The 26282-nt window shown below is 52.9% G+C and overlaps 1 protein-coding gene across 2 annotated transcripts in view; it reads right to left on the bottom strand.

Moving 5' to 3' along the window:
• Positions 1 to 25788, bottom strand: part of CIB4 (calcium and integrin binding family member 4) — a 47374-nt gene extending 21586 nt beyond the window's left edge. For both annotated transcript variants that reach the window (XM_027621910.2, XM_027621911.2), the window contains exons 1-3: positions 25702 to 25788; positions 25249 to 25283; positions 19999 to 20095 (exon numbers count right to left, since the gene is read on the bottom strand). In XM_027621910.2, coding sequence (XP_027477711.1) covers positions 19999 to 20095; positions 25249 to 25283; positions 25702 to 25755 — 186 coding nt within the window. In that variant the 5' untranslated portion in view covers positions 25756 to 25788. The remainder of the gene's footprint in view (positions 1 to 19998; positions 20096 to 25248; positions 25284 to 25701) is intronic.
• Between the last annotated feature and the right edge of the window lie 494 nt (positions 25789 to 26282).

The following is a 26282-nucleotide window of genomic DNA, read 5'->3' on the forward strand; positions in this document are numbered from 1 at the left end:
ACTTATTTTTCCCCAAACAAAAGCTGAGAGAATGCATCCGCAGACCAGAGCTACAAAAAGATTAAAAGAAGTCGTTCAGGAAGAAGGAAAATACCAGAAGGAAACTTGGATCTACACAAAGGAATGAAGAATGCCAGAAATGATAAATACGTGAGTAAATATGAAAGAGCTTTTTCTCATTTTAAATCCTTTTCAGAGACAAATCCATATAGATAGCTAGAAATTTCAATATCCCTCTGTCAATAGTTGATAGAACAATAGACCAAAAAATCGTTAAGGAAATAGAAGACTAGCAACCAACTTGACTTACTCGACATTTTATAGAGCACTCCACCTTACACAGTAGTATACATATTTTTCTCAGGTGCACTTGGCACATTTACCAAGATAGATCATATTTTAGGTTATAAAGGAAGTCTTAATAAATATTAAAAGATTTAAATCATACAAAATATGTTCTCTGACCACAACAAAATTAAATTAGAAATCAGTAACAGAAAGGTATCTTGAAGAACCCCAGAGTCAAAAAGTCACAAAAGAAATGAGAAAATAATGTGATCTGAATGAAAATGAAGACAAGATATCAAAATTTGTGGTATTCGGTGCGAACATTGTGTACAAGGTAATTAACAGCATTAAGTGCTTATATTAGAAAACAAAGGACTTAAATGTTTATTTAAATGAAAAAAAGGCCCTTCACCCAAGGGTGGGAGTTGGTCACTGGAGGAAAAGAGAGTGTCAAGAATTCCAGGTTTATGAGATGGAGCCCCTTCTAACCCCGTGTTCCTGGGCTACTTGCCCCTAGGAAGTGGCCCCCAAGGACATGAAGGAGCTTGTCACCAAGGGGCAGTGGTTGGAAGCCACAGGTAGATGGAGCTTCTGGGCTGAACTGAGAATGGATCAGCTGGATGTCCCTTCACGGAAGGTTTCTCTTCCTCTGACCCACTGGCCAGGAGGAATTCCTAGTTCTGGGTCTGAACCCCTGTACCCTTCAGCACTAGAGTAACTCTGCCAGGAGGTGGCAGTGTTGAGTTGAAGTTGTTCGGTCAGAATTCAAACCCAGCAGGGGTGAGCACCTACTGTGTGCAAGCTATTGGTTTGGGTTGTGACTATCTTGCAGGCATATGGCCGGATGGATATCACCACTCCATTTTACAGAGAGGAAACCAAAGCCCAGGGAAGGAGAATGCAAACTCCTAATTCAATGCTTTGTCTGCACTGCTACTCTTGACTCCAAGAAAATTTCTAAAATTCACATTTGTGCACACACAAAGCAAGCAGGGGTTGAGGCATTACCCTGAGTCCCATGTCCCCGACACTTGGCAATTGCTCAGAGAACAAACTGGAGGAGCTGAAGGATATGGCTTCTCAGCTAGGGATGCAGGGCACAAAATTCATGAAGCTGAACTTCAAGTCCTTGTAGCAAATGCCTAAGGTGAGTTACTGTTCACCAGGCATTGAACAAGTTCCCAGGACCCTCCAAATGATGGAGATGCCTCCTCTGTCCTTTATGGGACTCAACTTAGGCACTTAAATAATTATCTTCAGGAACAGGTGGGGGTAGACATGTCTGAATCGAGTACGAAGCAAAGTCAAATGACAAGAGCTTGGAGGGGTAGTGTTGCTATGAGCTGCCCAGGAAGAGAAACCAGCCAGGAGACAGAGACAGGGCAGGAGCCAACGCCGGATCAGGCAGGGAGCAAGATGTAGTGGGACTCTGGGGGATGCTCTGTGGAGGGGACTAGGAAACAAGGCCAGGCAACAGGGGTCCCCCTTCCTTCTTTCTCTGCATGGCCTCCAGCCCCTTCCCCCGCTTTCCAGACTGCCCAGGTTCTGGCTGGGTAGATAAAAATGTTATGTGGGAGAGAGCAACTGGACCCTCAAACCTCTGAAAGACCCAGATTGGTCTGTATGATCTTCACCAGGTGGAGAGAAGCCTTACATTTCCATTTAAGGGGAGTTGGGGACAGGGAGGGTGAGGGATGAAAAATTCACTTAGGTGAATGCACTCCTCAGCTGGCCAGGCCCATTGTTTATAAAAAAGGGACAGTCTCTGCGTTTTAGATGTTCAACCTTCCTGAAGTCTAAAAACAGAGAGGCCCGTATGGGAGCTGTCTCCGAGTGACAGATGGGTTGGCAGGGACAGGCTGAGAATGTGTCCTGCCGGCAGCTGGAGGCAGATCATTAATGGAACAAATAGGGGAGAAAGGCAGTAAAAATGTTAAATATTATTAAACATCCATGGGACCACGTGGCTTGAACCTGGCTCAGACCCACCAGCCCAGTCTGTGCCCAGATTTCAGGCCCACAGGTACCGGCGACTGCCCTGAGGAAACTTCCAGAAGAGATACCTGCTAGCACGGAGGAGCTCAGGGCACTGCGTTGTTTTGGGGGGTGGCCCAGGGGCCTGGCATCGTGCAGTGGGAGGCTCAAGGTAGAGAATGGAAGGAGCAGAGGCTCTAGAGTCAGACTGACTCTAAAAAGCCGGTAGAATAATTTTGTTTGACATCTACAAGATTTTGGTATCTGCAGCTTTTGAGGTTTACACAATCTCAAGAGCAACTTGCCCAAGCAGCAAAGGAAAAATAAGGAGGAACAAAAAAAAGGGGGGGACCCAAAAGCCCAGCTGTCCTTCACTGGTTTACCAATACCTATTAGAGGAGAGACAAACTTAGCCGTTTTATAGATTAGTGTCTACTCACATTTGTACAGCCTATTTTTTAACAGCTCGAGATCAACTGTAGAATGCCTAACAACACCTCAAACCATGTTCACGTTCCTGGGTAACAAGGGTAACAACAAAAACAAAACTGTGTGACCTCGGGCAGACATTGGGGCCCCTCCATCTCCCATCTGTAAAATGGGCAGAATCATAATTTTGCTCATCGGGTTTTATGGGGATCAAATGAAATCAGATTTGCAAACCCCCTGCCACTGGCAGATCCCCAATAAACACTAGCTACCATTTGTATCACCCCAACTCCACCGTCTCCTGCATCAGCATCACCAGCAGCCCCAGGCCCTGGCAGAGCTACTCCTTTTGAGCTCCCAAGCAAAGATGGTGCCTGGGCCTACCTGTTTGCCAGGCGCGCACCTTGCCTGCTGATGGGGAGAGTAGAAATGTTAGTTCTGGCTCCAGGGGGTGCCCATGGCCCAACATTTCCTCAGGGTCACAGCTGACTGTGGCCAGAGGCATCACCTCCGTGTGCAATCTCCAGGGGACTCAAGGGAGAGCAGCCTGGGGAGGAGAGGGGGCGGGAAAGGGGCTGACATGTTGAGTGCCAACTGATGCGTAAACTCATTTGGGGGTTGAGACTAGAGACTCACAAAGACACTAACACGTCCACTGCTTGTGTGTCTGAAGCCCACAGGGACCTTTCACCAAAATTTGCATCCATTTACCCCCCTCATGGGCTTTCTGAGTCAGCTCCTGTAGGGGTAGGACCCGAGAGTCTGTATCTTATCAAGCTGCCCAGGTGGCTTTTATGTAGCCAATCCTTAGACTAAGTGACCCGGTCAAAGTCACAGTGCTAATCAATGGCAGAGACATGACATCAGGTGCTGCCCCCTCCCCCACCACATTCCCCCCTCCAGGACAGAGCATCCCACCCAAACGAGGACGTGGGTGGGGACGGGGCTTATAAGGACACGTGGTGGGCAGCATGGGCAGCCTCCAGCCTCAGCCCAGGGCAAACACCCAACTGGCAAACATTTGCTTTGCATGGATACCTCACAAAGCTTCCTTTTCCTCTCTCTCCCTTCCCTCCGCACCCCCTCCCTCCCTCAGGCTGTGGCCAGCCCCCCCCACCCCCCCGCCCGCAGAGGCAGGTAGGTTCCATCCCCTCCAACCCACTGCGGCCCTCCCTTCTCTGAACTCACTACACACGGTCAATTCCACCTGCGACAAACTGTCTCTCCTGAGAACGTGTCCTTCAACTGCTTTCCGTCTTCCAATTTCTGCCAGATTTATTTCAGAAATGTTTCCATTTACCGCCTTACACCCTCTGATGAAAACCACTTCTCCCGGAGTACCAAATAAAGCCCTGGTGTCCTACGAAGGACTCTCCAGTTCAATCCCGCAGCTTTGCGGTTTTGTTGAGTCACAAAGATAATGAGGAAAAACAACACTATGGATCCTAGAGCAGTGGGCATCTGGGGAGGTGGGTCCTATGAACAGGAAGACCCCTATGCTCGGGGAGGTCTGGATGGAGAGAGGAGCAGGGAGACGTGGGCACCCCAAGAGGCCTTCTAGGCTGTGGAAAGAGAGGGGGACCGATGGAAGAGAGAGGGAGAGAGAGGAGAGACAGCGAATGCCAATGATCCAAGATGCGACCCTTCCCAGGACCTACCTCCCTACCTCCCTACCCCGTCTGCAGCGCCAACCCAGATCCGTACAGCGGTTGGCCCAAGTGGAGTTTTTATGGAAATCGGTGAAGAGATCAAGGCTTTTGCTGGGTAAATAGGAAGTGAAGCAGATGTGAGGAAGATGAGGGCAGAAGGGACGGAGGGGGGGCATCAGAGCCCTTCCTCCTTGTCCTTTGCAAGCCTCCCACCCCCCCAAAAAAAGAACAGAAGAATGGGGGAGGGGGGCCATGTTCTCTCATAGGGCATCCAAATGGAGGAAAGGTGGCGGGCAGCCAAGGGTTTTCCCCAGGGCAGGAAGGCCCCCAGGTCCTTAGGGCTCCCCAGCTGCAGCAGGATCTGTTCCTCTACTCTTGACGCCGTTGCAACAGGAGTGGCGCCAACTTGTGGCTCAGGCTGGGGACCTAACAACAGTTTATACATTTCTCTGTGGAAAATGCAAAGTTCCAAAGAGCCAATATAAAAATCTCCTAAGACACGGTCTGTACCTGTCCTTGAAGGGCAGTTGGTGCCGGGCAGGAAAGCCTGGCTAACGTGATGGGGTCACCCTGGGGCCAACCAGGCACCTTCGGGAGCTGCCCAGAGCTGAGCTCCCCCGCTTGTCCGGGCCCCTCAGGCCCCCCTGGCTCCCGCCTACTGTTTATAAGCGGCCTTCCTCTCTGTAAGCAGGAGGGGCTTCCTGAGGGGAGTGTCGGGGCAGCTTTGCAGCTGTTTGGGGCCACCCACCCCAGGGCACCCTGGGAACATGTTCCTCTGTGAACTCTGTAGGATGTATATCTTTGCCTCAAGACAACAATTTCTCTTTTATCAGCAATCTAAGCAACAGCAGTTGCTGTATTTTGCCCCTCACTTTGCATCAACAGATATAAACTGAAAGGGGCTCGCCCCCCAGCCCAGGGGTGGGGCTACGCTCCCTCTGTGATGCTCAGTGAGTCTTTAAATATCACAAAGTCCAAACCAAAGCCTCTCAAATGTCCTGTAACCTTTCAGTTCCTGATACTTTCGATTATTGGCCTTTTGAAGCCCCCAACTTCCTTTCCTGCACTTTCCCCTTTATTGTTCCAACCAGGGCAGGCTGCCCTTGACTGCCTAGGGCCCAGCCAGCAATGGCTCATCATTACTTACGCATTCATTAAGCGCTTACTAGGGACCCAGCCCTCTAGGCACCTCAACTCATCCCCATTTTCCCTTGGACCCCAGGGGGAAACCGGGGCTTGTTAAATATTTACTGCATGTCACGTGCTACGCCATTCTCGTTCACGTGTGTGACCCCATCTATTCTTTACAACAACCCACACGGTAGATATCAGTCAGTTCATTGTATAGATAAACAGAACCCAGGAGCTGAGAGGTTAAAGAACTTAACCAAGTAAAGAAGAAGAGCGGCAACCTGATCCCAGGTCTGTCTGACCCTCAAACCTGAGCTCTTGCCATGGAGTGTGTCCCAGGAAGATGCTGCATCAAAATGGGAAAAAATGTGCACAGAGGTGTCATACTCCTGGGTCAGCAGGCAGATCCAGGCTGAGCTCTGAGCTACATGTTCTGACTGGTGCTGATGGCAGCTCACGAAGGAGCAAGGGGAGCAGTGGAACATGTCCTAGGAATCCTGGCACTGGGGGCCAGGGGTGGGGGGCAGTGGTGATGGCAGGATGAAACGATGCTAGGTCACAGCAGGCATGTGGAGCTCTGCACCTGGGTCCACAGCAACTCCTGACCTCAGGATGGCACAAGGTGGACAGCAGGAAGAGACCCCGGAGCTAGGGCTGCCGCTTCTCAGCAGGAAATGCTGAGGGAGTGCTCACATAGGACCCTCCTCAAGGATGGAGAAAATGGATGGGACACCAACCAACACACGCCCTTGGAAAAACCTCATGCAAAGTGACCTTTTATGTCAACTTGGAGAGAAGTCTTGAGGGCCCTTTTATCATCGGCTTGGCTTAGGGATATTTAGGAGCCCAGGTTTTACATTTATTTTGTGCTTTTCCCCACCTTGAGGCATAAATGTTTTCCCATGTTGCTACATAGTCAGTATAATTATCATCTAAATGGCTGCATAGTTCAAATTCCCAAAGTGGACGGCCCTATCTCTCTCATGCCTCCAAGGGGAACCTGGAAATCTAAACTAAGAAAATAATTTCCTAAAATGAAGAAAATAATACACGAGGATGTTTATTGCAAAATTATTTATAGTAGCAAAAAAAAAAAAAATCCCAAACTGGGAACAATGGTAATGTCCTGCCATTGAGAGGGTGGTTTAGTAAATCAGAACTCAATGCAATTATGCAACCATTAAAATAATTACACGGACTATGTAACAACACCGAAAAAACATATTTGCGCCTAATGGGAGAAAAAGCACAAAATAAAATTGTATCTCTGTATGTCTACAGTGATGTAAAATGAAGTGTGCCCAGGGGAAGAAGGTTACAAAAGAAATAACAATTTCTGTCAGGGTGGCTGGATACCAAGGGATTAGGTTTTTAGAAAATGTATTTGAATGCTGACATACCATTTTAACAATAAATAAAGAGCGAGTTAAAAAAGAAAAGTGCACTTCCGAGACATTTTGCTAAGAGTGCATACAAACTCTCCTTCCCAGAGGCTTGGGAAGCAGGGGCTTTTGCTTCTCTTTTCCGCTTTCTTCTCTGAAGGGCGAGGGCTGGGCCCCAGGCAAAGCTGGACTCAGCTCTCAGACCCCGTGAGGAGCTGGTGGATGCTTTCCTGCCTGGCCAGCAAGGAAGCGCCGATGGGAATGGAAGTTCAGCTGAAGAAGCCTGCAGTTCAGGGGCGCCTGGGTGGCTCAGTTGGTTAGGCGACTGCCTTCGGCTCAGGTCATGATCCTGGAGTCCCGGGGATTGAGTCCCGCAATCGCATTGGGCTCCGTGCTCGGCGGGGAGCCTGCTTCTCCCTCTGACCCTCCCCCCTCTCATGTGCTCTCTCTCTCTCATTCTTTCTCTCAAATGAATAAATTTAAAAAAAAAATTAACAAAAAAAAAAAAGAAGCTTGCAGTTCATCTCATGGTGTCTGTCTCTGTCTCTCCAGATGCATTCCAAAGTATAAAGCCACGGGCTGATAACGAGCAAGTAGTGAGCATGTTTCCTGATAATTCGACCGGATTATAACAGTGTTGTCAGCTTCCTTGTGCTACTTGCCTTGGTCTCACTGTCTTGGTCTGCATGATGGGGAGAGCACCGTGGTCCCGGCCTCCCTGGCCCCTCGGGGTCCCTGCTGGCTCAGAGGCCTCTCTGAGGAGGGGGGCACCTGTGGATAGAGGTGGGGTCCCCCCAACTGCCTGGCCCTGTTGGGCAGCCTCCCCTCCCGTTGGGGATTCTCCCTATTGCCAGAGGCCTTCTGCCCAGAACCGAGAGCACAGCAGCTTGTGCGGACAAGGGACTGACCCATCCCTGATCCAGGCTTGCCCACCAGCTGTTCTCCCTGACTGCCCTCCTGAAAATGGGGGGCACTTGAGTCCTGGGGAACTCATGGGGTGCTGGCCAAAGGAGGGGCTCTGAGTCAACAGGGGCCAGCGAGCGGGAGGAAGTAGGTGCCTCCAGCCATCTCCAGTCTTTGTCACCGGAGTCTGGTATCTGGTGTCTGGGTCTAGATGTTTGCTTCAGTTCCCCTTGGCATGGGGTTGGCCTGCTGGTCACACTTCCCTCTGACATCTGGCTTCAGGCAGAAAGAGAGAGGAAGATGACCCCTCTCCTGGCTGGAGCTCTGGACGCAGGGACGTTCAGGGAATGGAAGGACACCGATCATCTCTGTTTCAACGTCCTGGGCAGGTGGGCCACCGCTGCCTGAGGCCTGATCCCCCCCCCCCCCCCGCACTACAGTCTGGCCAGCTCACTCTGGGATGCTTCCAGGGACAAGTGGCTTGCTCTCTGAATGAGCCTGTTCTGGCTTCTAAGAGTGCTATCTGTTTAGGAATTTTAACCCGATCTAATTGCTCCAAATCCTCCTTCACCTGCCAGCAAATACATAAAAAGGGTTATGTCCTCTGGAGTCTTTCTTCAGGTAGAACACATCCATTTCTTAGCTGCCTTCCTGAAGGTGAGGTTTGGGGTCCCTCCAGCAGCCTGGTGGTTATCCAGGGACGCTGCCCCCCTCCTTCTCAGGCCCTGCTGTGAGGTCAGAGGGGCAAAGCCACTGCCTCTGTCCAGAAGCTCTTCCTCTATGGAGGCTGCCCGAGATCCTCTTCAGACCATTCTAGCATCTTCACATCCCCTCCTCTCATCCAGTCTTCATAAAACCCTCCGAGGTAGGCACGGCTGCTCTCATTAGGTCCATTGTTCAGGTGGGGAAAACCAAAGTCTTCCACAAATCGCGAACCCCGGTCCAGGACTCCGAGCAACAAGCCTGTCAGCCTGGGAGACTCGCGGGCAGAGTCCTGGGGGACTGGTCCCACGCCTGGCACACAGAGGGGCCTGTGGCTTCCTTAGGGGCTGTGGTTGGGCCCGTGCTGGGTCTGGCCTGTCCCTCCGCACCTGGGTGAATGTGTCCCCGACCCCAGTTGTATGGAGCCGCAGTGGCCTACAGCTCTGAGCTGGCTGCATAGCACCAGCCTCCACACTGCGGCGTCTGCCACTGGGAAGCCCTCCAGAGCTGTGGGGCATCTTGTCCCTGTGGAGGCGGCAGGAGGCCCGAAGCCTGCAGAGGGTCGAAAATCCTGGGAACAGAGCCCCGGCCAGCCTGGCCAGCACCTCATTAGGAGGCCCAAAGTTGGGGGGGGCATTTCAGAAACAATGTTGTTTATGTTTCTATTTTTAAATAAGTCTGAGGTCTCTGGGGGCACAAATGAAGTTATCAGAAAAGACATGAGTGGAATAAAGCCTCCAGCCAGCAGGCTGAGAAGGGCCCTTGGGACCAGGACTCTTGAAAAGCTGGGATGGGATTTGTTTATCTTAGACTCAGTGACACAGGCCTGGGACCAGGGTGCCGGACAAACATGTCCCCAAGCCCTCCACAGCCTGTTCCCTTGGGTGCTGCCAGGGAACTCGGGCGCAAGCAGTACTTTGAAAATGGTCCCATCAGTGTCATCTGCAGCAGTGTGGGAGGACGCTCCACCTCTGGAAGGAAATCCGGATTCACTTCTCACCTCGGCCTCGTGAATGGTTTTCGCAGGGGCAGAGAGCCCAGTGGGGCGAGTGCCCGCATGGCACCCAGTCCCAGCCCTCGCCCCGCCAGACGGCCCTTCCACCCGCCCGGGTTTCTAGTCTCTCACCCGGCAGTGGGGCTGGCCACTCCTGCCTCGACTCCCAGGTGCCTGTCACGGGGAGAGGCGGTGAGGTGATGTGTCACCTGGGGAGGGCTAGAGCACATGTCTCACTGGATCCTGACACAGCCCTGACACTGCTCTGAGAAGGGGACTTGTGGTTCCCTTCTCAGAGCAGTGAGGAGGGTAAGGAAGGTAAGGAAGCCGAGGCTCTGAGGGTTCGAGCGACTTGCAGAAGCGTTCAGATGCAGGCCTGCCTGGTCCGCAATGCCAAACTGCCTCTCGAGTGCTCTCAAGGGTGATACATCTGCTCTTGGGAGCTCTGCGAGAAATCACAAATGATGGCCAGAGCCAATTAAAGGCCCGGGTGGCTTTGGCTGCATGAGAAATACCTTCCAGAGGTGAGACGTGTGGGAAGAGGCAAGGGCAGCAGGACTTGGGGGCAACAGTCCTGGTTTGATGCGGGTCTGACCTGAGACCAGAGCAGTAGCTACTTCCCACGGTCAGTGACATGTGACACATGAGGTGGCAGGGGGCCGCTCTCACTCTGCACAGGAAACAGAACACCTCCCCCGGGTTGCCCCCGGATGACGAGGGGCTGAACAAACGTCACCCGGGTGAGCAGTGGGAAGTGCTACACCTGACCCCCTTCCAGAGAGAGCACAGGGAGGCAGCTCCGCAGCATCTTCCATCAGGATGCACTGGGGGAGGGGCTTCCCATGGCCACACCCTCACAGGCCCCTCCTCCTCCCGCGGCACCGCCCCCCCCCACTTAGCACCCCGGGGATCATCCACGCCTTGCCCTGGGGTCCAGATAGAAACTTGAGGCCAAAGTTGACCCAAGGCCGGTCAGTCAGCAGAGGGAAAAGCTACACGTGGGAGCCCAGAGCCCTTCCCCACCTTCCGGGCTATCCTAACCACTTGTGTGGGAGGCCCGCTCATACCCATTTGGAAGATTAGGATACCTAGTCCCCAAGGTGAGCAAGGACGTGTACTCAAGGCCACCGGTGTCAGCCCTGCGACCCACCCACGCTGGGGGCCAGAGCCTTCTCTCTCTTGCTGACTGCTCACCCGCAGCAGAGCCGGCTTCCCACATCACTGAGCTTTTTCTGAAACCAGCCACTTCTTAATTCTTTGGCTGAATGTCTAAATACGGATTTTTGCCAATTCTGAGCCCTGCTAACTGATGAAGTTGTCAGAAAAAGATCTAATGATGCTTGAAAATGCAGGGAGTGAGCCAGCTGCCAAATTGCCCTCCCAGCTCTGACTCTGCCCGTGGGAGTCGGGACCCTCCCCCTGGGAGGAGGCGGGAGTCAGCGCTGAGCTGGAGACTGGGCCCTTCATCAGCTGTGTGACTGTGGACCAGTTGCTTAACCCCTTTGCTCCGCCACTTCCCAGCTGTGAGTGAGGATAACTCCCTCCTCGCAGTACCCTGTGGATTGGATGAGATGAAGTGTGCGTGGCATCCCGGCACAGTGCCTGGCACAGCCTGGATTTCGGGGCAGGCGGGGAGGGTGGGGCAGGGGGGCCAGCTGGCCCGAACTCTGCCGAATGGACCCCAGGCTCCTGCGGGGAGGCTCTGGGTCTCTGATCAGCACCCAGTATTTATCTGGGGAGGGGTGCTTAAGAGTCAGCTTACTTCTCTCCGAACGAGCTGAAAGGCTCAGAGTGACCTCATGGCCTGGGAGGTGGGGCCTCTGGGTTGGGAGCCTGGGAGGCTAGGCTGGGGTGCTCGCAGGCCAGGGCTGCCCCTTTGTTCTCTCTTCTTTCTCAGTGGGGTATTGGTCCCACTCGGGAGTCTGGGCACTGGGGGTGGGACGTGGCTTGGGGACTTGGGATTCAGGCAATTCCCAGGCCTGCCACGGGAGCCTGAGACGCTGGCCTCTGGGAGGGGCCCTGACGAAATGAGCTGGGCCTCGGTGCGGGCCTCCCCAGTATACAAAACACACATGTGTGATCTGTTACCAAGGGAGGGCTGGGGAGGGCATCTCAGCTAGAGATGGGAAAAGCCATTCCTCCCTCAGTCGCCCACTGTCTAGGCCACCAGCTCCTTCCCGTCCTCCTTCTTCCTGCCACGCAAGCGCCCAGACACACGCATGGTGATCTGCTTGGGGACCCTGACTTCATCTGCCCCCAGGAGATGGAAAAGAAAGAACAAAAGTGTTTTCGCAATTGTGTGGCCTTGGGTGGAGCTTTGAACTTCCCCTAGACTCAGTTCCCTCATCTGTAGAATGGGGCCGTACCACTGTGCTTTACAGGCCTGCTCTGAGAATCAAATGCAGTAGAACACGCAAAGGGGCTCATGACCGCAAAGCACGTGACTCATGGCAGTGGACATTTGGGGCTGGAAAGCAGAATTGCTATAACCATCCAATCCACTTCCTTTGTTAGCAAGCCTGGGAGAACATCTGAGGGGGAGGGAGGGCCCAGGGCAGTGGCCTAAATACAGCCTGGGGATTACCACTGGGTCCAGCTGTCCTGGCCTGGGCAGGGGGTGATCAGACACCCCCTCCTGCATGCAGCCTTCCCCCCGTGCTCCCAGCCCTCTGGCTGAGTGCTTGTGCTCAGAGGACTGCCCTGAGGTGAAGGTTAGGAGCGGGCAGGAGAGCTCCTCACCAGGGAGTGAACTTCAACAGGAGCTTCCTTGGAGGTGGTGGTTGCTCAGAAGGTGAGGCATGGAAACAGGGTACTCTGGAGCAGGAGACCTTGGCTCCACCTCTGACTGCCCCGTGACCTTGCACATGCAGTCTGTGGGTGTCAGTTTCTTCAGCTATAAAGGCCTGGCCATCCTTGGGAGGTGCCATGAGGTGGTAGCCACGCAAAGGCTCTGACAAAGTTGATCAAAAAGATGTACCAGGAGGACTCCCAGAGTCCAGGCACTGCCTTCCCACCCTTCTCTTCTTGGTTGGATGGGCAGATGCAAAGTCTCTCCAGAGGCATGCCATCTGCTGTGGAAAAGGGGCTCGGGAACCCACAGGCCTCTGGGACCCCCTCCAGCCCTCTGAAAGACGAAGCAGGATGGTCATTTATAGAAGCAGAGTTTTCACTAGATGAACTGCCTCCCCTCCTTGACCCTCTGCTTCCCCAGCTGTCACTTCAGATAAAAACTCAGCTGGCCAAGGCTGCTGGGAGAGTTGACCTGCAGGCGTTTCTGGGCTGAGCCCCAGCCCTGGACCAGCTGCAGGACAGCACTAGGGAGGTCCTTCCGGGGCCCTTGGGGAGTGGTGGCTAGACTTGCCTGGCTACCCCAGCAGCCATTCAGCACGCTAAGAAGTGGGGAGGAGACGCTGACAGAGATGACCAAGTGTCTTGGGCTGGGTCTCTCCAAGTAGCACTACGCTTCCCCCCTTCCCCACAGGTAGCCTGGATGTGCCCATCTGGGGCGCAGCATTTGACATAGAGGTCAAGGATCTGAGCTCTACAAAGCCCCTGTGGTTTGTGATTCTCCTGTATGTTCTTTACCCAGAATTCCATGAGAAAGGAAGCCCCCAAGACCTCACTCAGTGCACAACGCATGGTAAATAATAACTACTTCTAAGGTAAAGAGATAAGAACTAGGTGTGAGAACCCTGTTCATCAGGCTGAGTCCACAATGTGTCTCAGCCGTGGAGATTTCTCCCTGGAAATCAACTGGACAAGGAGTGTCATTTGCCAGGGGTCCTTGGGGAGGGTGGGGCTCCCAGAGTCGCCTGGCTCAGCTGGAGGGTGATGTGGGGACAGGAAGGGGAATGAGCCGCACAGGAGCTCTGAGGACACCAGCCAAGGGGAGCATTCACGAGGCGGGGAGTGGGGAGCGGGACAGTTCTGGGGGCAGCTGCTGCATATTCTGAGACAGCCACAGTGAGGAGAGGCTGTTTTCGTAATGCTTTACTGAACGTCGGGAATGCAGGTGTTATTCCTGGGTGAAGATGACGGGTTGAACACTTGCATCTATTTTCACTCTCCCTGACACCCACTACAACTACAGTAAAGGGAGTTTTTAGAGGCATCACCCACAAAAAAACAGAGAGAACTCGATAGAACAGCAGTGCTCTGACACACGCAGGAAGCGGTAACTGACGGGGCAGACAGGAGAGAGCCCGACCCTGAGCCCACAGGGAGCAAAGTTGGTTAGCAGCCTTTTCTACATCCCAGGATCCTTGAAAGATTCTGGAACTGGAAGCACCCGGATGCCCTGAAAATACATAGAGGTTGGAAAAGGAGGATTGACTAAAAGTGTTGAAAGCTTTGGAGTTCTAGTCCCCTCCACTGGACGCTGGGTGGCTGGCCCTCCCCAGCCCTTCCTTGCGCCGGATTGGAAGGTTGTTTTCTGGAGAGTCTAAAAGAGACTTTCTGCATGGTGGCGGGGGGGGGGCTGGGGGGCAGGTGTCAGCCACATTGAGAACTGGGGATTAAATAGACAAGCGCTGAAGTCTAAGACTCCAGCAGCCCTCCTCTCAGAACTTTCCTCCCATCCTCTCTAGGGAGACCTCAAGAAATGGTCTCCCCACCACCCCTGCTCCCTCTCCAGGGGAGCTCCCAGTCGAAAGCCTACCCAGGGACTCTAGCTTTGACATAGCTCTTTAGCAACCACCCCCTACTCTCCACTACAAGCAGATGATTACCAGATAGCCAGGGAAGACCTCTGACACGGAAGATGGAGACCCAAACAAGCTGCGGGCGGGAGGGCGGGGGGAGGTGGGGGGGGTAACCATGGAGAAAAGATCAGATAAGACATTGCATTAGGAATAAGAAAATACTATTTTAAAACGGGGGGGGGAGGAGCCCTTGGAAATTAAAAGCATAACAACAGAAGTGAAAAATTAAATTAAAGTTGTAGATAAAGTTGAGAAAAGCTCCGAGAAAGAAGAGCAAAGAGATGAAGATGAAAAATAGGAGAGAGGAGATAAAAAGTAGAGGGCCGATCCCTGATGTACAACAGCAGGATATTAGAGTTCCCAGAAGGAGAGAACAAAGAAGACACAAGGGCGAGAGTTATCAAAGAAAACAATCCATGGAAACATCATAGTCCTGAATGACAGTTTCCAGACTGAGCGGGTCCTCTGCGTGCCCTGTACATGGGGAGAAAGACCCACACCACCTCACATCATTGGGACTTTCAGAATCCTGGGGCCAAAGAAAAGAGCCTGCAAGTTCCCAGGAAGAAAAAAAATCGAGTTACAAAAAAAGGTCAGGAAACAAAAAGGCTTTGAACTTCTCAGTAGCAACAGAGAAGGCTGAAATGCACCTGAGCTCTGCTTTCCCAACGAGAGGGAAAATGACAACCAGCTGATAGGTCAGTTCCATGTAAACTCTCCATCAAGTACGAGGGGAGAATAAAGACATTATCAGCCATGTAAGGTGTATGGAAGGTGGCAAGACTTTTACCTCCGTGAACCCTTTATCAGGAAGCTACTAAAGGATGCGTTCCACCAAGACAAGGGAGTACGCGGAGAGAGGAAGACAGGAAATGAAGATCCAAGGGAGAAGTGACCAGAAGCTAGGACAGCATGGACCAGGCTTGGAGGGCCACCCGGCCCTGACTAGAGTGGCTCTGAAGGCTCCAAGAGAAATTTCTCCAAGAAAGTGGAATGTACAGAAAACATCTCAGTTCTGAAAGCCTTTAATTAGAGGAGATTTTTAGGTGATCCGCAGAGGTCTGGTGTCAACTTAATGATAAGTACACAGAAAACTAAGCAAAAACAATGATTACATCCAGTGAAGATGACAACAGAAAACGTGCAGAGAAAAGTAACCATAGTTTATTTCCTGGCTCAGCTCCGAGTAGCATATGTAGTCATCATAACGCAAACGCTGAATACCGATCTAACCGAAATACTTCTATACCTGTACTGGGAGTGATGTGGCGGATGGGAGTCATGTGGGGGGAGGGAAGAGCTAAACCTCTTCTCTAGGGGGAGGTCAAAGGCTGAGATATTAAGAAGGGGCCACAAGAGCACTCTCCAGAGATATGAAGGCAAGAACCATGAAGCAGCTAAGAGCTGCAAATGGTTTCTTTCCAGAGAAGGGAAATGAGGGTGACCCCCAGAGGGCAACTTGACTCTTGGCATGCATAAATAATTTTGATTTAAAATCTAAAAAAAAAAAAAAAAAAAAAAAAAAAAAACACTTAAATAAAAAAATACATTCCCATCCCTGCCCCTGCTACTCTGGTAATTTCTCAAAAGCCTGAATAAGCATGAGGACTCTTGATTTGCTGAAAGCCTTGGGAGTGGGTTCTTTGTAAGCTATTCTAAGCAGCTAGGCCCAGCCTGTCAGCAGGTATCAGAAAGGTTCAGAAAAACTGGAGACTGATAGAAACCAAGGATGTGAAGCTAAAACCTCAGGAGTCTCCTGATACCTCAGGCAGTTTCCCTAACCTCTCTGTGCTCACAGAGTTGATGCTGGGGGGAAATGTAGTGGAGGCCAAGCTGTGCACAGACCACCTGCCCTCAGGAACCCCGGAGGGGGAGCTGGGGGGAGGCCAGAGCAGCATGTTGGCCCGTCCTGTGTTGTGTTCGAGCCTCCATCCCACCAGCTCTGAGACCTTGGGATCTCCCCCACGTCCTACCACCCATCATCCTGGGCCCGGAAACCAGAAACCCAGGTCACACTGTACCACTCCTCATCCAAGTTTACAGAAAGCAAGATCATTATTTACAAGAACAGAAACATTGAGCTAATTTGCTTTTAAATACACCAAAGAAAGCCGCAAAGAGAAAACAGAAACTTCTGAGTGAAAAAGGACCACTGTGTCCCTATCTTCAGGTTTTTCCCACTGCCCTCTGCTGCCCAGGCCATTCTCCCGTCTTGTTCTCTGCTGACGAGCAGACCCTTCCCAATATTAACCAGCCCATTTTTTCCACCAGTGAATCCAAGTTAAGAAACAAGACTTTCTTCCCAGACCACTCAAACCCCTGAGGCAAGTTATAGCCGTACCCGAAGCTCCCTGGGGCCCAATTCTCACAGCCTTTTCCAGAGATGTGTTCTGGGCAGTGTGAGTCACGCAGCTCCCATCGTTGGGCCCGCAGAGGACACAACAGGGACACTCTCCTTGCTCATTTCGGGAAGCCAGCTTCTCCCTTCGACCAAGATTGGAAAGACACGGAGGGAAATTTTGTCCTAGATCTAAAGCCCCAAAAGCTAGTCTGAGGACCAGGGATGATCAGTGACAAAGTGCTTAATGACTGGTAGCAAAAGTCAAAAAATGACAAGAAGAGATGTGTATGGAAAGAACTGTTCTTGTGCCTGGGATTAGATCCTTCTTATATTTTTGCTCTAAAATGAACATTTTTAAAAAATGAAATGATGGTGATTGTGGATCACATCGTTTTTAAATGTCCTTACTTGGCAAAATTGGAAAGTTGGCATCTCTAGCTAGTTCTTCCTCAAAAAAAGAAGAAAAATTTATTTTGGAAATTTTACTGGACTATGAAAAGTCCAAAGTCTGGGACATACCATGGTCGCCAACACAAAAGAGAGTAAGAACGAGTCCCAGGGCCAGAAGCACAGGCTCGGGCAGTGAAGAGGGTACCAAGCATGGGGTTCAGTCTCTTGTTCATACCTAAGTGTGTGCTAGAACATCCCAGCTAAATGCTTTCGGCCCACTTCATGCCCCGCAGTGACAGGGAGCTCGTGCCCTCCTGCACACACCTCTGCCGATTAAGAAGTGCTTCCTCATACTGTCGAGAACCCTACGTCCTCGGACCCAGGGCTACACCTGGGAGCACCTAGAACCAGGTCTCACACCTGCAGGAAAACAGGCTCCGTGTGGCACCCCTCCCACCCCATCTTCTTTGCCTGGGGTCTATTTGCTTCCTCCCACCCTGAATCATTCCTCTTGTGAAGTCACTTGCTTAAGATCGCATGGCTAGCAAGTGAGTTCTAACCCAGTCCTTCTGCTCCTGGCCCAGTGTCCTGCCCCTCGTTCTCTAGATGTGGCTCAGTGTCCCAAATTCATGAGATGGTTCTGGCTGTTCAGAACCAGTTGGAAAAGGAACAAAGAAACCAAAATGCAAGGGGGGGAAAAAAAAGCAACATACAAAAAAGTCAATGTGATCCCAATGAACACTTAATAAACACTTATATATCTGCTTAGAAAAAATTAAGGAGGGAAATAAGGCAAATTGAACGTGATGATCATCCCTTGAGGTGGGCTGCCTACCAGTTTTTATTGTTTTTTGCTTTTCTGTGTTTTCCTACAATGATCTGGTCCCCCAGCACCCTCCATGCCAGCCCTCCAGGGCAGGTCTTGGCCAGGCGCTCCCCTTGTGCGCCCAGGGCACCTTGCAGGCCTAGGCACACTGTCAGCACCAAGTCAAGCCCTGATCAGAGGTGGAGGCCCTGGTTAGATGCGGGGCCTGAGCAAGGTGTTTCCCTCCCCGGCCTTCAGTTTTCTGATGGGTAAAACCAGGGCAGAGAGCATTTGGCAGTGATGAGGCTGGGTGGTCTCTGAGTCTCTTGCCAGGCTTCACATCGGGATATTCTGGGACTGCCCGGTGACGCTGTCCCCCACCTGGGGAATGGAGGGCAGAAGCTTCCCATTCGGGCTGCCCCTCAGCCCTGGCCCCTGAGTGGATAGTCTAGGTCTGAGACCGGCCCCCCGCCAGCCAGCACGTGTGAGGGGTGGGGATGTGGAGGTGTGCCTGTGTGGGCGTGGGTGGGTGTGTGTCTGAGTAGGGGGTAACAGGAGGACGGGCTCCCCATCTTGTGTCTGGCACAGGCACATTCTCCAATTACCTCACCTTTATGAGTATCGTGCTCCTTTCCTCTCCGAGACCCCAGCTCCCAGCTGCCCTGTCCCCCTCCCCCTCCACACCCCTTCTTATTCCTTTGTCTTCTCTGTTCCTGCCTCCATCTCAAGTACCTAGTTCTGTGTTCTTTCTCTGTCTCTGCCCACAACAAGGTCCGTCACTTCGGAGAGGCCGCATAGCCCAAGTTGAATGCGTGCCCCTTCACCTGTGTGATCTCTCCCTTAGGACCTTCTTCCCACCCCCCCGCCCCACCCAAGCCCTCAGCCCTCTGCCAAGAGGTGCCCCACAGCTCGCAGGCCCATCTTGTTCCAGACGGAAGTGAAGATGGCCTCTCAATGCACAATGACAAATTCAAACCATTATTCCTCTGAGATCAGAATGAAACATCGGGAAGCCTGACACCACCATGATTTGTTAACCTGACATCACCTCTCTGGGCACTGTATACATTTTAATTACAAATCTTAGAAGTGATTGGGGAGCCCTTTTACGGTGCACCTCTGGGCTCTTCTAGGTGCTTTGGGGGAAGGGCAGGGCCTTTTCACAGCAGGAACAGAAAACTGAAGATGGTCCTTAAGAGTTGGGAGTAGGGGTGGGTCACTGACAGCTCATGTCAGCACAGCCTTTGGGGTGCAGGGAGCCTTGGGGAGCACATGGAAAAACTCCCAGCCACCCGCACCACTCCGCCCATTGCACAGGTGGGGAGACTGAGACGCAGGTTTGTACAAGGACTCTGCTCTAGCAAGGGCAGGGTGTGTGTGTGCGTTTATGTATACTGGGTCTATGGGTTATGAGATTTGGCCCAGGAAAGTGGGGAAATCCAGGAGGAGATAGGAACATCTGGCCCACCTCTCTCATCTATCAGGCTCTAGGTCAGGGAGGACTGGCTCAGTCGAGGGGGAGAGGCTACAGAGGGGAAGGACAGAAATGCATGTGTCCTTTCCCGTAGTCCACCTAGAAATGGAAGGAGGCAGATTGGGATGACAGTCCCTGGGCTCCAAGGCCTGCTCCTGGCTTTTCAGGGAAGAAACTGAGAAGATTCTCAGTCCTTCTAGAAAAACCCTTGTCCACTGAAACAACCTGAGCAGAAAAGGGCTGAGGAGGGGGCTAGGCAGACAGACTGGGGTGGCACCCTGGCTTCCCCAAGGCCTGAATGGGGAATCCCGACCTTCCCACTTATCTGGCTTGGGGCATAAAGGATAGCAAAGAGAGCTGGCTGGTGCAGGGTCCTGGCGGCGGGGGCGGGGGGGGGAGGGGGGTCGAGTAAATGGTCAGCGGGAAGCTGGTGGGGGGACATAAGCTGAGGCTCAAAAGGGAATGACAGGCAGACCCTGGAGGATCAGCCAGCAGGGCTGGTGGGAGCCTCAACGAGGCCCGCCCCCTGCCCCGATGAGACCTGGAGCAAGTTGCATTGTTTCCATGCACTTTGGTCCCTCACCTGAGAAATGGTGACAGTCATCACGACTGTCCTGCCTCCGGGACTGATGCAAGGATAGAGTGAGGCCAGACGCATGTGAGAAGTGCTGGGAAACCATGTCCTGCTGGGCCCTACGCCTGGGGGTCCACCAGCCCCTCCAGAGAGGCTGCCACCAGATGCCCCCACGGCCAGAGTGCCTACCCCTCCCCCAGTGTCCTCGACCCCTCCATGGACCCCAGCGGCACGCCCCGCCCCGCGCCCATGCTGCACTCACCCTCAGGGCTGGCAGGGACCTGACCTGGTCTGTGGTCAGTGTTGCCTCCTTGTAGTACTTCCCAGGGGGACAGAGCTTCAGGAAGGTGTCATGGATACTAAGAAGAGAGCCATAGTGAGCTGGGGATGGCAAACCACATGCCCCTCTCCTGCCGGCCTATCTGGAGGAAGGGGACTTAGGACTGAGTGACATAGTAAAGGCAGTTAGACATCAGTCCACCCTTCTAGAAACATCCTGGAGGACTCCAGTGTGCCCAGCCCACATTGTGGGGGGGGGGAAGGGGAGTGCAAACATGAGTGGGGCGTGAGGAAAGGTACATGAGTGTGCTCCATAGCATGGGATATACTCCACAAATGTTGGTTCCAGAATGTCAGAGCTGGAAGGGACGTCTGTGGTCATTCAGTCCAGTCCCTCACTTACAGATGGAAAAGCCAGCAGGCCCTTGGGGAAGCCAGCGTGCTACCCAGGCCATCTGCCCAGCCCCGCCCTTGGCCCGGAGAAGAGAGGTCACACGGTGGGTGGGGCTGAGCCAGGGTTAGAGCCCCAGGCACCAGCCGACCACACAGCCGCCTGAGGCCCACAGGCTGTCTCCACAGGCCGCAGGACTAAGCAGCCCGCCTCATCTCCCCGCGATCGATGTCTCTACTATAGGCCCACACCGTCCTGCAGGCTTTGCTTGTGAGGGACAGACAGAGGGCGAGGTGTTTGGGTGGCTGTGCAGGGGGAGAGGGCAGGACAACGGGGAGATAACCCCCATCACTGGCTCTGGGCTGACTCTTGAGAAGGGCCTGAAAACAGGAGGCAGAATGGCGCATGGCTGTTCACGAAGGACAGCCTTCCTCAGCCTTGTAAGGGGCCCTGGACCATCACCAGAGACTCTTCTGACAAGTTTGAGAGGGAGCCAAAAAGCGGGGTATGGAATAGGTGAGGGGAACCGTTCTCCAGGCAAGTCTGGGGGGCACTGAAGAGCACAGAGGAGGAAAGGCAGGCCATCATCCCTGGAGGGCCCAGTGGCCCATGAGGGGAGGGGGCCGCAGAAGCAGCCGGCCCCAGTCAAAAGGAGTATTTGATCACTGTCATCGTTAGAATTGCTGGCCTGAGGAGAGAAAAAGCAGACTGACTTTCAGTAAGTTGTACTAATTTTTAAGACTTCTCTGAAGCCCTGCACCGTCATGGCCAGGGCCCAGAACAGACTGCTCCCCTGGCCCCACCCAGGTTCCCCACCGGGAGTGGCCTGCCGCCGAGCTGTCAACGCTCGTGGACATTTTTCACAGAACTGCATGACAGGAAGGAGTCATTATCTCTCCTTCACAGATGAAACTGAGGCTCAAGGAGGTAAAATAACTTGCTTAAGGTCACACCGTGGTGCGTGTTAAATCCAGACGCCGAAGCTCTTTTCCCCAGAGCCCAGAGAAGGGAGGTGTCAGAAGCACTGCTGGAGGAAAGGGGTGACTGCCACGGGCACCCCTTCCTCTCATTTACCAAGTCTCTGTGCTGAGTGCACTCAAGCAAATTTTCTCGTTGAGTTTTCCCACATTCCTGTGGGACAGGGGCAGGGGTGATCATTTCTAAAGAAGGGTAAACTGAGGCTCAGGGAGTTTAAGGGGTGTGCCCAAGGTCATACAGCTTGAGAGAGAGTGGGGGCCGAAGCCCACACCCGGTTCTTCAGACTGTGCTGCTCACCCCTAAAGGATCCACCCCCCCCCCGCCCCGCCCCAGGTGCCAGTCTCTCCGCAGGGCCTCCCTGGAGCGCTTTCTGGGGAGGGGTGCTGTGGGGAGGGCCTGGCCTGGATTTCATGCCTTCCCAAGCCGCCGAGTGGGTGGGCTGCCTGCAGATGAATCGTGGCTGTATCTCAGCTGCCACAAAATGTTCTCCTCCTCCAAATATGGATCAGCCGGCTCTAAATGGAACTCTGAATTAATCACTAATGGACTCAAGAGTCAAAGCCATTTGAAAAAATCACACATTCAGCCTGCCAGAAATCAAGGAGCCCGTGCAGTGGCTCCCTCCCAGACACGGGGAGGGGCTGTCTGCAGGCTCAGAGGCCCCGCGACAGGGGAGACCAGCCCCACAGCTCACACTCTGTGGGAACTTGGACCTGTCACATCCCTTCTTGTGCCTCAGTTGCCCTTCTGTAAAATGACTCAGTGACCCCCACTGCTCCCTCCAGTTCAGGCCTCCTATGGCTATTGTATGCCCTTCTCTGCACCCTTGCCTCTGAGGCCCTATTTAGTGATATTCAACTGGGTTCCACGTTAGAAACATGTGGGGAGCCTGTGAAAGCACCCATATCCACCCCTAGAGACTCTCATTCAAGGCCAGGGTCGGGGCAGGACCTCTATGTTCTATGAGCTTCCACGTTCCTCTCTTGCAGGCAGGACTGAGAACACAGCTCTGGTGCAGCCTCCATTTCTCCTCTTTCTCCCGGGCTCAGCTCCTGGGCCCATGGGGTCAGTAGTCCTTTGCCCTACAGGACAGCCTGCAGTCATTTTATAAATAGCCCTATCTTTAGCCTGAAAAGGTAGCTTTTATGATCTGCTCCTTTCAAGCTGTGTGGCTTGGACAAACCACTTCATTTCTCTGAACCAGTTTCCTCATTTGCAGAAAAAGAGATAATAAAAGCATGAAAATAACAGCTAGCTCCTGGTCAGCACTGACCCACGTGCCCGGTGCTGTTCTGACCCCTGACATGCATTTGATCATTTAATTGTCCTAATAACAACCATGTGAGGTTAGGTTCCAGTACTTTTGTATCAGGCTTTTTGTAAGTGTGGGAACAGGCTCAGCAAAGAAATGCATCCATGGTCACACAACTAGAAGGAGCAGAGCTGAGCCTCCAGCCCAGCCCCTTGGCTTCCGGGAAGCCAGCTCGTAACCATGCTGCCTGCTGACCTTGACCCAGTGATGGGTGCTCCAGGAGGGCCAGGCGCTAATGGCCAGGACAAGGCCTGGAGGCTGGGAAATGTTGGGACCTCAGGGGTGTTAGGAGGGAAGAGAGGCCCTCATGGCCGGTCAGCCTGTGTGGGGGCTAGAGGCAAAGCTTCAGGCTCCCCAGGCAGACTCACACGCAGCCCACAATCATGACGGGGCAGCCCCTGAGTGACACCGAGCAGGGCAAGTGGCTCAGACTGAGTCGGGCCAACCTGGGCTCCAACCCTGGAGGTCTAAAGGAAGCCACAGGTGCCCTCCTGCGCTCAGGCCCCAGACATGGAGTCTGTGGCCACGGCTGAAGATAAAGATCTGGAAGGGCCGTGTGCTGAGCCCAAAGAGACATCTGGAAGTCGGGGGCTTCTCAGGGAACAATTGAATCAGAAGTCAGGGAGGGCTGACTTGGAGCTGAGGCCGAAAGGGACAAGCTGTGAAAGAAAATCCCCACCGGCTAGAAATTGAGGGTGGACAGACCCCTCCTGGGGGAGCCCGGCCAAGGCAGCCCCGAGACCAGAGTGTGTCACATGTGGTCTACCCCTCCCGCTGTGTGTCATCTGCAGATCTGGTGACCAGGCCTTTGTGTCCTCTGCACAGCACAGATAAGAAGGTGGGAAAGTAAAAAAAAAAAAAAAAAAGGTGAGAAAGTATTAGATGAGGGCAGAGCCACCCTCGTCCAGAGGTTACTTGTCTCTCAGTCTCTTGGATCCTTTTCTCAGCTGAACCGATCTCTCCAACTGCACCGTCAGCCAGGCTGTATGTCTTTGTCACATTAACAGGAAAATCACCACGCGTCTTCGGAGGCCACATAGGACAATTGTCCAAAAGGGACTGGGGTTTAGTCTAGCCCCACTGATCCACTTTCTCTCCTGAGTGCTGCTGCAGCTGCCACTGGGTGGGCGTTTCGGCACTGCCCTTCACCTTGCGGACAATGCAGCCACGCTAACGCCGACGTGGGCAGAACCCCGGGCCCCTCCAAGAAGCTAACCTATGATCAGCATGCATGTGTGTGTGTCCTTCCACACATACTCTCGTGTGTGTGTGTGTGTGTGTGTGTGTGTGTGTGTGTGTGTGTGTGTGTACGCGCGCGCATGCGCGCATGTAGAATCTTTTGTTTTACAAAAACGGAAGCAACCTGGATATGCCTGTCTAGCTTACCAAGATATCACCGTTTACTTACTCGTGGTAATAGAGCACATCCTCCAAAATCTTCCTCGGACAAGTTGCGTAAGAGGTCATTTTTAAAAGCAATTTGCATGTCAAAAAAATAGTTACTTCACTTTCACTCTTGATTACTAGTTTAACTGTGACTTCATTCTAGATTGGAATTTTTTCCTTATAATTTTGAAGTTTAGCCACTGTCTTCCAAGTCCCAAACCATTCTGATTCCTGGTCCTCTGTAGGTCTTTTGTTTTTGGTTTTGTCTTCTCTATGGAAGCTTTTTGCCTCTTGTCATTATCTCTGGTGTTCTGAAATGTTATGATGACATGATTTAATGCAGACTTTTAAATGTTCTCTTCAAATATCTAGTGTCCCTCAGCTTCCAATTCATAACCTAACAAGTGAGGCTCTCAAAAGCCAGCCAGGAGCTTGCCTGTCATTGGGGCTGGTGGTCCTGAGGCAAGAGCCTGTCTGCTCAACTCTGTCCAGCTGAGTGCCTGTCTTCTGCTGGCCTGGGCAAGGGGTGCCTAGCGGCTGGCAGGGCAAGAGAAGGAATCACATAAGACTTTCAATCCCCCTTTCTGGACCTGGACGGAGCACTCATATACCGTGCCGTTTATGCCCCCTGCAATCCCATGAGGAGGGCTGAGAGTCTGCAGCCCTCACACTGCATGACGCTTGTCTTCAGTCCAGAGCCTTCCCTGCTGGACGGGAACCTGCATGATGACGGGCACGTGGACTACTCCCCGTTATGCTCCCAGGGCCCTCATGGTGTCTGACCCATGGCAGGCTCTGAAGAGAGGCTTGGGGAGGGAGCCAGGGCTTAGAGCACATCCAAGTTTACCCAGCCAGGCTTCAGACCTGCTTCCTAAGTCCGCTCTTCCTTCCCCCCATGACCCCAAGAGGCCCCATCCACATCTGTGATTCTGTGAAGCAATCCTGCCTTGGAGCCCCTGGTGGCTTGACGCCTGAGGTTTCGCTCAACTCCCGTTGGGCCCTGGAATCCTGGCGTTGGGCTCTCCTGGCGGGGGTCTGTCTCTGCCTGCCGGTCTCATCTCCAGGGTTCCGCAGTGCTAGGCGGGGACCATACTCAGGGACCAGCATGAGACCATACCAGGACGAGAGCTCAGCTCAAGGGGAGGGAAAGGGGCCCTTTGACTCACCACAGGATCTCATTTCTGGTCAGGAAGGTCAGGGCCTACAACAAACCACAGAGAGGTGACCTGCCCACTCCATCCGGTCCTGCTCCGGCCCCCTGGGGAGGGGGGAGTTTCAGGGACCTGGGGAGGAGAAGCCCATGCTCTTATCCTACAGCTGGCAAAATGGCTCCGGGTGGTGGCAGAGGAGCAAACCCCAGGCTCTGACAGCCTTGGGAAGGAGCATGTTGTCACAGAGCTGGAGAGAGGTTTGAAGTCAAGACTACAACCCTGGGCTCTGGAGCCAGAGACAAATGGGGAAGGAGGCCTCGGTGGACCGGTCTGCCTCGTCTGGACGCAGGTTTGTCAAAGGCAACAGCTACCACTCTCTGGTCTCAGGCAAGAGCTTCCCCGTTCATCCCACCTGCCTCCAGAAGCTTCCCCCACCTCTGCCCAGAACATCCTGCCTCATCTACCCACCTGGTATTCTTCCAAGTCCTCCCAGTGCATCTGGTGCCTCAAACACTGCCCCATGCCAACCCCACCCTTCTCTCCGCCTGCAGTAGAACCTCAGCCCCAAGGGCTCAGCAGGTGAGGTGACCAGGTGATCCAGTTGCTATGGTGGCCCACATTCCACCTTCTGCCCATTCTATTTGAGCCTCTGAGTGAGCAAAGGAGCAGATTCTTTTGGTTCCCAAGGCTAATAGACGTCCTCCCCCTACACAAAAACAGCAACCAGAAAGGCAACCCAATAACAGGGTTGAGAGTCATACTGTTGGCTCATGAGTCGCTCTGGCTGGGTTCAAATCCCAGATCTGCCACACGCTGACATGTGACCTTGGGCAAGTTACTCAACATCTCTGGATCTTAATTTCCTCATCTATAAAATGAAGGTGGTAGTTGCGGGATTGCTGCAAGGATTATTTGAGTAATACACGTAATAGTGTTAGCACATTATAGGTGCTCGGTAATGTCAGTTAGCTATTAGAACCACATCCCAAATACTGGGCCAGGCGTGGGGACACAGTGATGAATAAGCATAGACTCTGACCTCAAGAAGT

Source organism: Zalophus californianus, chromosome 8, assembly GCF_009762305.2.
Source record: "Zalophus californianus isolate mZalCal1 chromosome 8, mZalCal1.pri.v2, whole genome shotgun sequence".
In the NCBI taxonomy this organism is placed as follows: Eukaryota; Metazoa; Chordata; class Mammalia; order Carnivora; family Otariidae; genus Zalophus; species Zalophus californianus.